This window comes from Papaver somniferum, chromosome 1 (assembly GCF_003573695.1).
Source record: "Papaver somniferum cultivar HN1 chromosome 1, ASM357369v1, whole genome shotgun sequence".
Taxonomy (NCBI): domain Eukaryota; kingdom Viridiplantae; phylum Streptophyta; class Magnoliopsida; order Ranunculales; family Papaveraceae; genus Papaver; species Papaver somniferum.
In genome coordinates this window covers 121,522,827-121,539,311 of record NC_039358.1, presented here as the reverse complement: position 1 = coordinate 121,539,311, position 16,485 = coordinate 121,522,827, and the positions used below count along the sequence as shown (strand labels likewise).

At 36.3% G+C, this 16,485-nt stretch overlaps 1 protein-coding gene across 1 annotated transcript; it reads right to left on the bottom strand.

Annotated features, from left to right (window-relative positions):
• Positions 1-621: 621 nt before the first annotated feature.
• Positions 622-1,227, bottom strand: LOC113350066 (uncharacterized mitochondrial protein AtMg00310-like). Its single transcript, XM_026594141.1, has one exon. It carries the CDS (start codon positions 1,225-1,227, stop codon positions 622-624), a length of 606 nt encoding a protein of 201 aa, XP_026449926.1.
• Between the last annotated feature and the right edge of the window lie 15,258 nt (positions 1,228-16,485).

Sequence of the window (16,485 nt, the reverse complement as noted above, 5' to 3'; positions counted from 1 at the left end):
TGTGTTTCTCATAGTTCCCATCTGTTGGATCTTACTTTTCGAAGAATTCATGTATCCATTAAGTTGTTTCCTTCCTGCAGAATCCTTTTTCAAAGCCAAATTCCATTCATTTATAGCATTCTTAATCATATTAATACAATCCAGTGGATTAGGATTTACTCCCTGAAAAATCACCAGATTTCTGTATTTCCAAATTTGCCAACATATTATAGCAAATAGCTCTTTCCACTCCTTAAGATTTGATGAAAACCAAGATTTAACCCATTCAAAGCAACTGTCAGTAAATCTAGGCATTTGTATTCCTAAGCCGAACCAAACTGCTTTAGTAAAACAACATTCCGTAAAAAGGTGCTTTGAAGTTTCCCTAATATCAGATAAACATAGCATGCAATATGGGTCTGAATGCCTTAATTTATCATGCAACTTTGATCTAAAAGCCAACACTTCAGCTATCATTTTCCAAACAAAGAGAATAGTTCTGGATAACAAGTTCATGTGCCATATTTTTAACCAAGTTTTATCATTATTACCGTCATTTTCATGAGACACAAATTTATAAGCAGATTTAGTAGTGAACTGTCCATTTCTATTACCCAGCCACATTAAAGTATCTTGTGAGTTTCATGAGAGATGTACAGATTTGATTTTATTTGCTATCCTTGGCTGGAAAATAGAATCAATTAGATCAATATTCCAGCCACCCTCAACTGTAATGAGATCAGATACAAATTTAATATCTTCATTATGCCAATTAGACAATGTACCCACATCAGGGATCCAATTATCTAGAGTCACATGAATGCTTCTACCATCTCCAACTTGCCATATGCAATTTTCCTTGATAATTTGCAGACCCGATCTGATACTATGCCATATCCAAGAAATTTCATAATCCTTGTTCTTATGAAAAGGGTGCGCTCTAGGAAAATATTTCCCCCTAAGAATTTTAACCCATAAATCCTCCGGATTTTTCAACATCCTCCAAGCTAACTTAGCTAAAAGAGACATATTAACCTTATAAGGATCTCTAATCCCAATACCACTAGAAACTTTAGAAGTCCTAATATCATCCCAAGCTTTAGGGTAAAATTCTTTCTTAGGGTTGTCTTTCTGCCACCAAAAATCCCTCTGCAACTTGTCAAATTCATCAAGAACGGATTTTGGAAATTCAAAACACTGCATCTGATAAGATGGATAAGCTGACAAAGTAGAGTTAATAAGAACCATTCTACCCGCAATAATTTGGATTTCCAACCATTTAGAGCTTTATAAGCTCTATCTAACAAAGGCTCAACATTTAAAGCTTTCCTTCTACCAAAAAACAGTGGAGTTCCTAAATATTTTTCATCCTCAGATATTCTTTGAACTTTTAACATTCTCGCCATAATTTTTTCATGCTTTCCATGAACTTTTTTACTGAAGTAAACACCCGACTTATGAAAGTTTATGGTCTGACTAGATGAAGAAGTAAAAATATCTAGAATGTTCATCAGACTTCTAACTTCAACAATATCCGCTTTACAAAAAATGAAGCAATCGTCTGCAAACAAAAAATGTGAAATCGAAGGACAGTTGCGATTAATTTTAATACCAGTAAACTTACCCTGAGCCTATGCATGAAAGAACAAACCTAGAAAGACCTTCTAAAGTTGTGATAAATAAGTACGGAGATAATGGGTCTCCTTGACAAAGACCCCTAGTCGGAGAAAATTGAATGCCAGGAACACCATTCAGTAGAACTGTTGACTTAACACTTGAAATACATTCATATATCAAATCATACAATTTTTGAGAAAACCCAAATTTTATGAACATAAAAATCACAAATTTTCATTCCATCTTATCGAAAGCTTTCGATAAATCTAACTTCAAAGCTAGATATCCTTTCTTAGTCTTATTAGTTCTCATTGTATGAAGCATTTCATGGGCTGTCATGCGCGTTTTCAGTTGACAACAAATATGGACCGTCAATCCGCTGTTGGATTTGTGTCTTATACAAATAAAGATCCGAGATTTAATTTTGTCTATTATATATATATATATATATCTTTTCTTCTTATTATTTATCATCCTTGGTAAAATGAAAGTGAATTACAAAGTGTTGGTTGGAAGCCTACCAACAAGATGGGCTCCAACACTTTTCTAAATGGTAAGCCCAACCCTATGAAACAAATAATTAACTGTTTCTGCATTAAAATCGTGACAAGTAGTGCACTTATTTAATCTCTTTAAAAAGACCACAAATTCTTCACCAGAAGACTAAGGTATCAAACCCATATTCTAGGGGACCGTGTTTTTCAAGATATTTGTTGAGCTTACGGGATACTGTATTAGAAATGACAAGATCTGGTCTGAAAGTGCGAACCCCATCCCCTATAAAAGGTGAGACACCGGTAACATCAAAAAACATATCTCGGCCATTATCCCAGTTGTAAACAAGGATATCAGCAGGTCCCAACCCAGCACCATCGTCTTATAGAAGGCATAAGGCCACTTATTTTCTAACAGAAACACCAGCACGAAAGCATGCATCCACCAATGTGTCCCGTACAAGGTCGTGACGATACTTGAGGCCTGCATCACTAGCGCAATGTAGGGCATGATGACCAAAAATATCCATATCTTTGTTGCAACTCTAACAAAAACTACCGGCTTCAAATAAAGGAATACCCAAACGATAACAAAGGACTGAGCTAAACTGGCGAGGTCCAATGCTCTGATTAAGCCCAGTGATAAGGATAGTCATGAGGTAATCCTGCACATGTTTTGTTCTATTCCATTGCCATAAGACCAAATCATGTTTCGTCATGTGGTATTTCATGGGAATCTCCTTCTCAACAACATAGTATGGGACTGACAGAGTTCTCATGAGATGGGGGTGTTAGAGCACCGCTTGGTCAAACTCGCAAGCGTTGCTATCTCAATCTTGTTTGCCAAGTTTAGTTGTCAAAACTATAAGTCTTGATTTCTAGTCTACTTATAACTATGTGTCGGATTAGGAAAGAATGTGTAGTTGAACTTTAGACTTCACGGCGTTCATCGATTGAAGACGAAGAACTACTAAGGGGAGCTTGTGGAACTTCATCAACAAAAGGTATGTGGAGACTTGAACTCATCTATCACTCAGAAGTATATTTTATTTTATCTCATATTGAGACAAAAATCGTATAGCTATATAGACTTTACATTATACACATATGATATTTCGAGTTGAGTTTAACTCGCTTATATCTTTCTCGAAATATGTGTTGGAAATCTTTTTGCTTTAACCACGTTCATCATTATTCTTGATGAAAATCAAAAGACGATCATGTGAAAATCACCTGGTAACATCTTACATGATTTGTGTGAGACAGTCATTTGATGTAGGCTCGAAATTTTTCGTATTGATCATTCGATCACTTGAAAATTGATTATAAGTTAATAGTTTGTGTGAGACAGCTATTGTCGTCTTCTAAGAATGCTTCAATGATTGAAATGGGATTTAAGAGATAAAACCCGTGTCTGGATACATTACGGTTTGTGTACTTTGTGTACGAACTGTTTTGACGTAATTCAGGACCGGAAGTTTGCATACCCGTTCGCAAACTTATTCAACTGTTTAAGTCAGGGTACTTAAGTTTGCATACCCATTCCCAAACTGATTTAACTATTGAAGTCCAGGAACCAAGTTTTCGTACCCGCGCAAACGGTTTCCACTGAGTTCGGTCCGGAGCTAAAGTTTGCGTACCCGTTTGTAAACTGTCGGCTTGTGACCAATGTCCGGAACTTAAGTAAGCGTACCCGTTTGCAAACTTAAGTGGTTCAAGTTCTTAAATCTGTTAAGTATGATTTCATACTCATGAACAAATACATTTATAAATTAAGGAATGCAATCTTTGTAAACTGTGGATAAATTGTTCATGAACAGATTCTTTTGAATCGATCCAATTTTGCTTCAATTGTGTCTTGTATACTTCTATGAGAATATAAACAACTGAACAACTCTATGAGTAACACAATTAGATTCATTTGATTATAAATTGATCTAGAAGTGTTAAGATGAACAAGGTTAAGAGAAAAGTGTTCACACGACTAACTTCGGTTAACTGTTATTGAGCCAACTCAATATACACCTTTAGGTACGGTTACCCATATCTAAATGAAGGTACATTTCATTTGTGTGTAACAAGTTAAAGACCATCTAACGGTGGAAAGATATTATCCTGAATTTTGAATCAGGTTTCATCTAACAGTGAATATTGATTGCTTTGTTCCAAAGTTATTGATTGAGATTTTTGATTGTGATTGTAGTAAATAGGATTCGTTTCTGACTTGTGAAGGAAATGGAATTTTATATTTAATAAAATTATATATACAAAAATATTAACAATGGGTGCGAGAGGTAACCAAGACACTAGATTCCACTATTATGCAAAATTGAATGATAAATATTTCAAAACTCTATTCAATTCTTAAGTCCTCTTTTATCTTTAATTCACTATCAATCATACAGATTCTCAAAAATTATTTGTAAACCTTAAGCATAGATTATCAAGAGATTAAACCAAGTATAACCTATCAAACTGAATAACAAATAATTAAGACAATCATTCAAATAATTTAAAACTCTGCAAAAGCAGCGATTAGGTGAATTATATAATTAAATGAAATAGTTACCCATTTATGTTGCGTGAATAGCTTCCTCCATTTCCTTGGTTACGAGGGAATTAGATCATCATAGTAAAAATGCTCTCAAAATAATTTATTATGGCTAAAAAATGGTTTACAAATGATGAGAATGTGAGAAATACAATAAAATCGGGTTTGTAACAATTATATTTGTTACAAACCAGAGAACTACGACTCTCAGTGACAAAATAAGACTGCTGAAGTTGTGTCGCAAACGCTGTAGCAAATAAGTCTGCCTGATGTACGACCCACAAGTGTGAGTCGTTAATACTGTAGCACAACGACTGCTGGTGCAGGTTCGTTCTTCGTTTTCTTCATGTTCATCATCATCAGCAGCAGCAGAAACCGAGTTTGGGAAAACTCGAATTTCTTCTTCTCTGGCTCTCCTCAGCCCCCCAGACTCTCGACCCCACTTCTACTCAACCACATCAACCTATTTATAGCCAACAGACCCATCGAATCTCGCTCATTCACTCCATATAATTCTCTTTAACTCGACAGTAAAGAAAATGTTTCTGGGAATATTTTCTTTCTTGTTTCATCTTCTCACGCGTTTTCAAGCCTCCAAATTACCATATTTAACTCCTTCACGCTCCAACAGGCTGTGAGGGTCTTCCATGCACGCACAAAACACGTTGAATCTTCTCCAAATCACGTGAAACCCGTGATATACACGAACTTCCCTGTTTTCAACCCGTGAATTGTTTAGCTGATTCTAGCCAATTATGGTCGAACCAAACGCCCACAGTGTGTTTAATAGGCCATATCACAACTATCTACCAAAAATCAGCCATTGAATTTCCCTAGAACACGTTCAACAATTCGATCAAAAATCTGCAGAAGTGTTCTCCATTTTCCTGCCAAAAACAAAATTCAAATGGAGAAGATGACCTCCCCCTAATCCTGTACTGGGGTGCGAATAGCAGATGCCTTTTGGGGTGACCTGGGGTGCCCCTTAGTAATTGAGGTGCCCCTTATCCAACGGTGAGAGTCCAAATAACACGTGTCCTCCGGGGATTTTACCAACTTTTCGAGCCGAATTTTCCAAAAAATGTTTATTTTCCAAAGGTGCCTACAAACACATAAAACACCAAAATTAGTACAAACTCGAGTGCCAACAATATATAGTATTGAGATCAAATTAAACACAAAAATGTGTCTATCAAATACCCCCAAACTTATTATTTGCTAGTCCTCGAGCAAAATTTTTTTGAAAAGATAAAAAGACTACACTTAGCACGTGCAGCAGGCCGTTAAACCGCTAGGTGGCCCTAGCGGCGGAGTGTTGTCTCCGGAGGGTTTACCAGAGGTGTACCCACAAAACCTTTACTCCTAATTGGTCACAAGTATCCAAAGAGCTATGAGGACATACATATTCTCAACCTATCTCCAAGTAAGTAGAATGCCAGAGAAATTAAAGGTGTCAGCTCTAAAGCTGACTGAAGAAAAGGGGAGACACATCCACACCACTGCTAGATAAAGAGATATCGCTACAGCTAGATAAACATTGTAAGATGCGTCCGCTGCTTTACAGCTGGATAAGATTAGGAGAGAGATAAAAATGAGAGGGACATCTGCTACACAGCTGGACTAATTACGTGTGATGAGTTAAACCAGTGCTAGAAAGATTTTGTGCCAGATTGAAAGCAGACTAACAAAGCAACCAAAATGCATCTTTCTTCGACTCTCTCACAGTGCTCAGTAGAAACAACGCCTTCTTCGGTCTTCAACTGTTGATGATAAACTCTCGAACCTCATAGAACCTTGACAATTAACTCTTCTCTTCGATTTCTTGCTTGACTTATAAATTTCTTCTTCCCTATGGCCTTATTGAACAAAAAGAACGTAATGATGTTTCATTTTTTTTTCATTTTTCATTTTTTTTTTGAAAACAAAAATTACAAGACAAAAATTTACATGGCCATGAGAGAAGGACTTTCAAAACTTGGATCTTCGCAACTTGTGATGTCTTGGTATCATGGATTCTAACAACTTATATCATTTGCTCTTATAACTTCAACTTTGATTTTTGAATTATTCTCTTCTATTGTTGCTTCTAAACCTAAAACGTCTTCAACTTTCTTCATAGATTTTGATGTCGCTCAGCTTGTTGATGATGATAAGTTTCTACTGAGAGAGAGTCGCAATCCAGTAACTAAGACTACATTGTGAGGTTGCTTTGTCTTTCTGGCATTTCCCTGACCTACTTGCCTTTCCATCATGTATGGTTAGGTCCATCACGGTTACCCTCTAAAAGGAACAAGTTCTCTCCTGAATTTCAAGGATCTCAATGTCTTTTTCTCTAATGTCTCAATAAGTTGTTATCTCTAGCATTCCAATTTCTATCTTTTCGGTGAGAAACAGTATGTAAAATTAGCTAACCGGATACCATGTGACGCTAGAAGTTTCAAAAGTGCAACTAAAAAGTTTCTCCCATACCCCCAAACTTAAATCTAACATTGTCCTCAATGTTCTAAAGATAAAATTAAAAGCATATGAACAAGGAGAAACTGTTACCATTTGAAGCAAAAGAGTTAAGGAAAGATATTACTGTGTCGCATGAGATTGGGTTACCTCCCAAGAAGTGCTAAGTTTAAAGTCTTCAGCCAGACATCGGAAGGAATTAGTCGCCTCATAGAATCAAAAAGTAACAGCCGAAATAACTGAGGGTCTTCAAAACCAAAAAGAGCTGACCAAAGGAAACTACAATAACCCAAGAAAGTGAACAAGGATAGCATGCCCTTATCTAGTTTCCTGATTAAGATATTTATATCTAATTGTGGTTCAGGTTCAGGTTCTAAGAAAGGGTCTAAATAAAATATTTTCATTGGTTGAATTTCTTCATAGGTGGGATCCGAATCATTAGGTCCTAGAGTCTGGAAAAACTCAAATATGATCTTAGAAGCGCACAATAATAACCTAAATAACTGAGGATCCTCTAAGTCAATAAGATTTGACTTACAAAATTGACCACAATGAGAGTAGTGGTCACTCTTAAGCAAATGTGTCGATTCTAATTTCCTAAAGCATTTAGGTTTAGTCTCAAAACTTAATATTCGACACATTTGAAATATAAATGTTCTCACATTTGGAAGAAAACTATTTGGTGGGAAAACAAATTCAATCTGGGTATCATAGCCTGGGCAAACCACATCAACCAGAGGATGGGTTTCTAACGACTGAACTTCTTCCTGGACATCATTAGGTTCGGGAGAACGAGTATGAAGGTAATCTTGTAAAATGGTCAAGCAGAGATATCAAGTCCAAAATGAGGGATCTTTATAAGAGCTAAAGGTATGGCACAAGGAGAATGATAATCACCCCCAAACTTAGATTTTTGGGTATCTCTAGATAGACTAGCTACAATTTTCTTAATTTCTAGATCATTGGAATCCTGAAAATAATCAATTGCTCCTTCGAGGTTATACTCAAGCGACGCAACCTTACTCATATTTAATATCTCTACGAGTTCATTTTCTTCGTCTAAGACTATTGTTTCTAAGTCGCTAGACTCTAAAACAGCATTTTCGGAATAAACCCGTTCCTCTAAAGCATTATCGGCTTCGTAATCAAAAGGAAAAACTACATCGTCTAAAACAGTGGTATCCCTAATCAAATCCTCGTCCTTTTGAATAGGTGAATAATCATAAAAATTATTTGGATTTGAACTAGAATCATTATAAAGCTCAATTGGATTAATAGATTCCTGATCACTATGCCTACACATTTCAGATTCTTCATTACTACCATCCTCATCATAATAGTACGAAGATGATTGGACCTTATCTAAATAAGTAGTGTCTTTTATTCTAACCTCGTCCTCTAAATTAGGCAAATATTCACTATTGATATCAAGGGTAGAATTAGAAACACTATTTTGGAAATTTAGATCATTTCGAGCAGCATTATCTAATTGTTCATTTTATGCCTCTAGACGTGCCTGAATTTCACTGAGCATAACACTTATACGTTCAGTACTCTCGTTTATCATCTCAGAATACCGTGTACACTCTTCTTTTAAACTATTCATTGCAACTAAACGTTTATACGTCCTTTTAATCTGTTGTTGGGTCTCTTCTAGAGAAGGAACAGGTTCAGAAATATCATAATCAGGACTAGTTTTTAAGTAATTTTCCAAAAACGCGTAACTAGTACTATAATGCTCCTGATTTTCTTGCTCGTAAGACCAATTCGCGTGTGGATAGTAATTGGGCTCACTATGGTATGAACCATAACCTTGAAAAGGATGGCGTTCCCAACCACTATTCCCAACATGGTCATAGAAAGGATGATGTCCATATTCAAATTCAGGTCGACAATCATTGTATTGGCTTTTATCATACCAGTTCGACATTCTTAATTGCAAGGGAATTCTACACAATCACAAACAAGGCTGACTCGACCAAATCAAACCTATAAAATCTAGCAAACAACAAGCATGATGGCTCCACTTAGATTGTTTCTAGACCAGCTTCTAATCCTTCGAAAGGGAATTCGTTACAATTTAAGCAAACCCCTCTGGAATCAATCCGAGTCAAAGTAAGTTGAATTGAGGCGAGGGAAGCTCAGTGGAGCTTTGATACCCAAGGCCTCACCGCTATCACAAGGCGGCGCAATCACGCATTCAACTCACAGAAACCATCATGAACTTCGAAGTATGCTAAAAGAGTAACCAATATTTTTCGAACGACTTTCCTACTAAGCTCGTTACCCTATAGGTCTCGTTCTAGTCAAAATTTTAAGCTTAGGTTCGCGTTTGGTTTCGTTTTCCTAAAGCGGGAAAGAAGGAAACGGTGATGAAATCCGAGTCCTTATCTTAATTTGGCCAGGCCTTGCCCTTTACTAGGAAATTAAAACAACCGTATTCAAATCCTCAGCATATATTCACCTTAAGGCATACAATAAACCCGCTGACAGGGGATTCGCGGGTGTTTCGAAAGCTTACCTCCGTACCAGACGGGCGCAGAACCGCCGAAGTCGACTCGGGCCACGACTCCTATGTCATGTGCGAACCCGAGGGGCCGAGACGATATTGTAATCGTCGTCCTTCCCTGCAAAAGATTTATATATATATATATATATATATATTTGTATATAACCCTTCCGTAGGGTTTAAAGTTAAAATAAATTGTCCAAAGTCCAGTCCAAAATGATTGAGATTTTTGATTGTGATTGTAGTAAATAGGATTCGTTTCAGACTTGTGAAGGAAATGGAATTTTAGATTTAATAAAATTATATATACAAAAATATTAACAATGGGTGCGAGAGGTAACCAAGACACTAGATTCCACTATTATGCAAAATTGAATGATAAATATTTCAAAACTCTATTCAATTCTGAAGTCCTCTTTTATCTTTAATTCACCATCAATCATACAGATTCTCAAACATTATTTGTAAACCTTAAGCATAGATTATCAAGAGATTAAACCAAGCATAACCTATCAAACTGAATAACAAATAATTAAGACAATCATTCAAATAATTTAAAACTCTGCAAAAGCAGCGATTAGGTGAATTATATAATTAAATGAAATAGTTACCCATTTATGTTGCGTGAATAGCTTCCTCCATTACCTTGGTTACGAGGGAATTAGCTCATCATAGTAAAAATGCTCTCAAAATAATTTATTATGGCTCAAAAATTGTTTACAAATGATGAGAATGTGAGAAATACAATAAAATCGGGTTTGTAACAATTATATTTGTTACAAACCAGAGAACTACGACCCTCAGTGACAAAATAAGACTGTTGAAGCTGTGTTGAAAACGCTGTAGCAAATAAGTCTGCCTGATGTACGACCCACAGGTGTGAGTCGTTATTATTGTAGTACAACGACTGCTGGTGCAGGTCCGTTCTTCGTGTTCTTCATGTTCATCATCATCATCAGCAGCAGAAACCGAGTTTGGGAAAACTCAAATTTCTTCTTCTCTGGCTCTCCTCAGCCCCCCAGACTCTCGACCCCCCTTCTACTCAACCACAACAACCTATTTATAGCCAACAGACCCATCGAATCTCGCTCATTCACTCCATATAATTCTCTTTAACTCGGCAATAAAGAAAATATTTTTGGGAATATTTTCTTTCCTGTTTCATCTTCTCACGCGTTTTCAAGCCTCCAAATTACCATATTTAACTCCTTCACGCTCCAACAGGCTGTGAGGGTCTTCCATGCACGCACAAAACACGTTGAATCTTCTCCAAATCACGTGAAACCCGTGATATACACGAACTTCCCTGTTTTCAACCTGTGAATTGTTTAGCTGATTCTAGCCAATTCTGGTTGAACCAAACTCCCACAGTGTGTTTAATAGGCCATATCACAACTATCTTCCAAAAATCAGCCATTGAATCTCCCTATCAGTTATCAAACCCTGATTTGAAGTCTATATAAGGGAGAACTCTAGCAACTGGAAACCTAATCCCGTGATCCTATTTGCGACTAGAGTCGATTCTCCTTTAACCTAGGTTTTTCCTAAAACCATTATAGGTTAACGAATTAAAGGCTTCATTGGGATTCTGAAACCAGACCCCAACTATTTTCTCTATAGTTGCGTGTTTTGATCTTACTTTGTTCTATCGTATTGAGTACTATCTTCTCTAAGATTTGCTCGAAATTTATCTCTGATAGGTAAGATATAAAAAGTAGTCACAAAGCACTTCGTCTCATTCTTTGTGATTCCATAATAACTAGTTCTACTACTATATAGTTAAGTTGTTGTGAGGTGATTGATATTTCCAGGCTGTTCTTCGCGAATATAAGACCGAATTATCAATTGGTTCCTATTCACCTTGATTTATCAAAAGACGGAACAAAACTTTGTAGGTATTTCTGTGGGAGACAGATTTATCTATTCTTATATACTTTTCAGTGGGAGACGGATTTGTTTATCAAGTATTCGACTTTGGGTCTTAGCAGCTCTTAGCTGTGGGTGAGATCATCTAAGGAATCAAGTGCGTAGAGTCCAGCTAGGATTCAGAGAATCTGTATGGACTAACTCCAATATATTTCCAAGAGAATCAACTAGACAGTCAGACTCAATCAAGAAAAATACATCCAAGAGTTATATCTCAATTTCTCAAATCAATATGCAATCGAACAGATAGAAATCTGTGAGTCGGATTAATATGAGAAATAACTTGGATGGTACCAAAGACCAATATCTAAGTGTCGATCACTTTATGTCAACAAATTAAAGATTGGATTTACCAATTGATTGAACTACGCACAACCTGTGATATTTTAATTATATAAAAATATAATGCGGAAAAGAAATAACACAGACGCCAGAAATTTTGTTAACGAGGAAACCGAAAATGCTGAAACCCCGGGACCTAGTCCAGATTTGAACACCACATTGTATTAAGCCGCTACAGACTCTAGCCTACTTCCAATTAACTTTGGACTGGAATGTAATTGAGCCCTAACCAATCTCACACTAATTAAGGTACTGTCGCGTTCTTTACGCCTCTTGAACCACGCCGGATTCTGCGCACTTGATTCCCTTAGCTGATCTCACCCACAACTAAAAGTTGCTACGACCCAAAGTCAAAGACTTGATAAAAAAAAATGTCTCACAAAGAAAAGTCTATTGAATAGATAAATTTGTCTCCCACAAAAATACCTAGAGTTTTTGTTTCGTCTTTTGATAAATCAAGGTGATCATGAACCAATTGATACACCGGAATTATATTCCCAAAGAACATCCTAGTAATATCAATCACCTCACAATAATCTTAATCGTATGGAAGCGAAACAAGATATTGTGGAATCATAAACGATGAGACGAAGATGTTTGTGACTACTTTTTATCTTACCTATCGGAGATTAAATCTCGAGCAAATCTTAGAGAAGATAGTACTCAACATGATAGAACAAAGTAAGATCAGAACACGCAACTACAGAGAAAATATTTGGGTCAGGCTTCAGAATTCCAATGAAGTCTTTAAGTCGTTAACCTATAATGGTTTTAGGAAAAACCTAGGTTAAAGGAGAATCGTCTCTAGTCGCAACTAGTATCACACAGGAGGTGTGGGGATTAGGTTTCCTAGTTGCTAGAGTTCTTCCTTGTATAGTCTTCAAATCAGGGCTTGCAGTCAATGCTACTTTGGTAACAAAGCATTCAATATTCACCGTTAGACGAAAACCTGATTAGAGTCAAGCTGATATCTTTCAACTGTTAGATTGAACTTAGCTTGTTATACACAAATTACATGTGACTTCACTTAGGTATGAGTAACCGTAGCCAAACGTGTGCACATAGTTGTCTCAACAATAGTTAACCGAAGTTAGCCATAAGAACACTTTCATATCAACCTTGTTCATCTTAATCACAACTAGTTCAAATGACTCAAATGAAACTAGTTATGGAGTTGTTCAATTGTTTATATTCTCATAGAAGTATACAAGACACAATTGAAGCAAAGTCGATATCGATTCACTTGAATCAATTCATGAACATTATAGCCAAGGTTTGCAAAAGATTGTATTCCTTAATATATAAATGTATTTGTTCATAAACCGATTTTAGAACTTAACCCACTCAAGTATGCAAACGGGTACGCATACTTAGAATTCCGTACTTGGTCTAGGTTCGCCAGTATGCGAACGGGTACGCATACTGTCGTACATGACCAACCTCAGTTGAATTCCCGGACTTGAACTTCTCAGCCGGTACACATACGGGTATGCATACTATGGTTCCCAGACTTCAACTATCAAACTAGTGCGCATACATGTATGCATATTATGGTTCCCGGACTTTGAATAACTTGCAACAGTTAGCATACAAGTACGCATATTGTGTTCTATCCAATCAATGGTTAATCGTTCTAAACTCCATCTTAATGATTGAAACATTCTTGGAAGACGGGAATAGCTGTCTCACACAAACTATTAGCTCCAAAGCAATTTTCAAGTGATCTATAGATCAATACGAAACATTCTGAGTCTACATCAAATGACTGTCTCACACAAATCATGTAAGATGTTACCAGGCGATTTTCACATGATCATCTTTTGACTTTAGTCAAGAATAAAGATGAACTTGGTTAAAGCGAAATCTTACCAACACATATTTCGAGAAATATGTAAGTGAGTTAAACTCAGCTCGAATATCAAATGTGTATAATGTAAATTCTATCTAGATATACGACTTTTGTCTCAATAGGAGATAAAATGGGAATAGACTTCTGAGTGATAGATGAGTTAAGTCTCCACATACCTTTTGTTCCACAATCTCCCCTTAGTAGTTATTCGTCTTCAATCGATGAACGCCGTGAAGTCTAATGCTCAACTACGCCTTCTATCATAATCCGAGACATAGCTATAAGTAGACTAGAAATCAAGACTTATAGTTTTTGCAACTAAACTTGACAACAAGCTTGAGATAACAACGCTTGCGAGTTCGACCGAGCAGTGCTCTAACAATCTCCCCCTTTTTCAATTTTAGTGACAAAACTATCAATACATATGGATTACAAAATAAATAAACTTTGTAGCTTCTCATCAAAATGCTTGATTTCCTTGGTTCTTCAACATTACTCGAATCTTCGTTACTTCCAAGTACTCCAGTGATTTTGAACGTGTTCAACTCAGAATCATAGTTACTGAAGATCCATAGCCATCACAATAAGAAAACCATTGTTTTCAATTATTGTTATATAGTGTTATAGTATTATTATACATCATCAAAGTCCAATTGTATCACAACTTTGACAATAATACTACGGTGATATGTATCACTCCCCCTTACATAATGATCCGTACACCATATGTATTTGTAGTGTGAACTACACATTAATTCTCCCCCTTTCTGTCAATATAAATTGGCAAAGGTACGAAAACTAGTGGGATCATAATGAAATTCTTATAGAGATACTTCATGACTAAAATAGATACAAGAAAACTCCTACAATATTCCACAACTGCACTCCCCATAGAGATTTGGCAATTAAGCACAAGTTCATTTAAGAACTCTCCCCCATAAAATGTCATTCCCGAAAGAACAACAAGAGCGACCTTACTTTCAAAAGAAAAGACGGATTTCTTTGGAAATTAAAAAATCACATGAAGCATGAATTTGTATTTAGAAAACTCAATTAAATTAACCACAAGAGAACCTATGATTAATTTAATCAGAAATGCTCAACATAAGAGAACTTACGGAGCCATACAATACTTTCACATAGAAGTGGATCAGGGAAAGATCAATATTGCGGAATATTCAAAGATTCATTCTATTTTTCATCAATGTTTTCACAATGATATCATGGGCTTAATCTTTGCAAATCAAAAGTTCATTATATTTTCCATCACTATTTGCATAATGACGCAATAGACTTAACTTTTGACATATATGGGACATTCATAGAACAGAGTCCTAAATACACAAATTATAAAATTTTGAAATAATATTTGAGCGATTATCAAACGACAATAATGATTGATAACCCTTTAAGAAAGTAACTTGTTCAGAAGTTTGTTTGTTTTTTTCAAAAAAAAAACACACACAGAATTATCAAAGTTATTACATCCCAAGATGTTCAAACAAAACTAATATATCATGTCATAATAAGCAATAGCAATGTCATTAAGCTTTTCAATCAGATCTGGATGTTCTGCTTCAGCATACTGCAACTGCTCTCTCATGCATCCAACTTCATGCTGAAGACGAACAAGCTCAGAGTTTGCAGTTGATGAAGTACTTGCTGAGACTCTAGTTGAAGGTTGCTTCATCTTTTCTATGCTTGTCATGGTCAAGACTTTTGGTCCTCCAATATCTGAGCCAAGGGGATGATGCCAAAATGACTGCAAATCCTTGAAATGAGACAAGGAAAGCCTGGAGTTTTCTTCGAAGTCTGTTTCACACTTTTCATCTGATTAACAATAAGTCCACAGAAATCAATGTCTCTCCCTTCAACAATATAACAGACAAATTCAGCAAGAGACCTTGTCCATAACATTTTGTCAATAGTGCTTGGCATCATGTTGGCCACAATCAGTTTTCCAGCAACTTTGAGAAACAACTCAGCACCATGAACATCAATCTTACCATCTCTCCGAGAAACGTCTCTATTAAGAAGACGATTTGACATCACATATGGAGTCAACCTTTCTTGCTCAGGACGTGGGAATCAGACACTACCAATTTGAGTCAAATTCAACAGGTATGCAATAACATGACGATTCAAAGTGAAAATATTATCTCCTACAATAGTTTTGAACATGCAATTGACATGGTCTGGATCATGAATGTTTGCATAAAACTGTGCAGTTATATCAATGCGAGCCCAATTGGTTTGTGAATTAAACCCCATGTGTGATTTTTGAAAAACTAGGTCAGGTTCTCTACATCAATTTCAAAAGAATTATAATATCTCTCAAAAATAGGTTGTTTATTCTTATACTCCAAATAGAGGTCGCGAGCTGCAAGGTTCACAAACCTAGCACGAATACTGGGATCACAATAAGTATTATCACCAGCTTGACCATTTGAGCTCCCACCATGACTTGTCCTCTTCCTATATGCCATTTTTGAAAACAGAAACACGAAGGAAGAAGAAGAACTTACTCGGATACCCGAACTGTTAGGAATGGTAAAGCTCTGAACCGATGATAAGGACGAAAATCGTTCTTGACCCTTAGACTAAAAACTCTTCTTGGTACACGAACTGACGTTAATGGTGAAACTCCAGAACTGCAAAGAAAAGAGAAACAAGGACCAACCCGTGGAGTAGATTCTTGTTGTGACTCCAATGATACCAAGAACACCCAAAATGATTGAGGTTATGGTGATCGAAGGTACGCGAA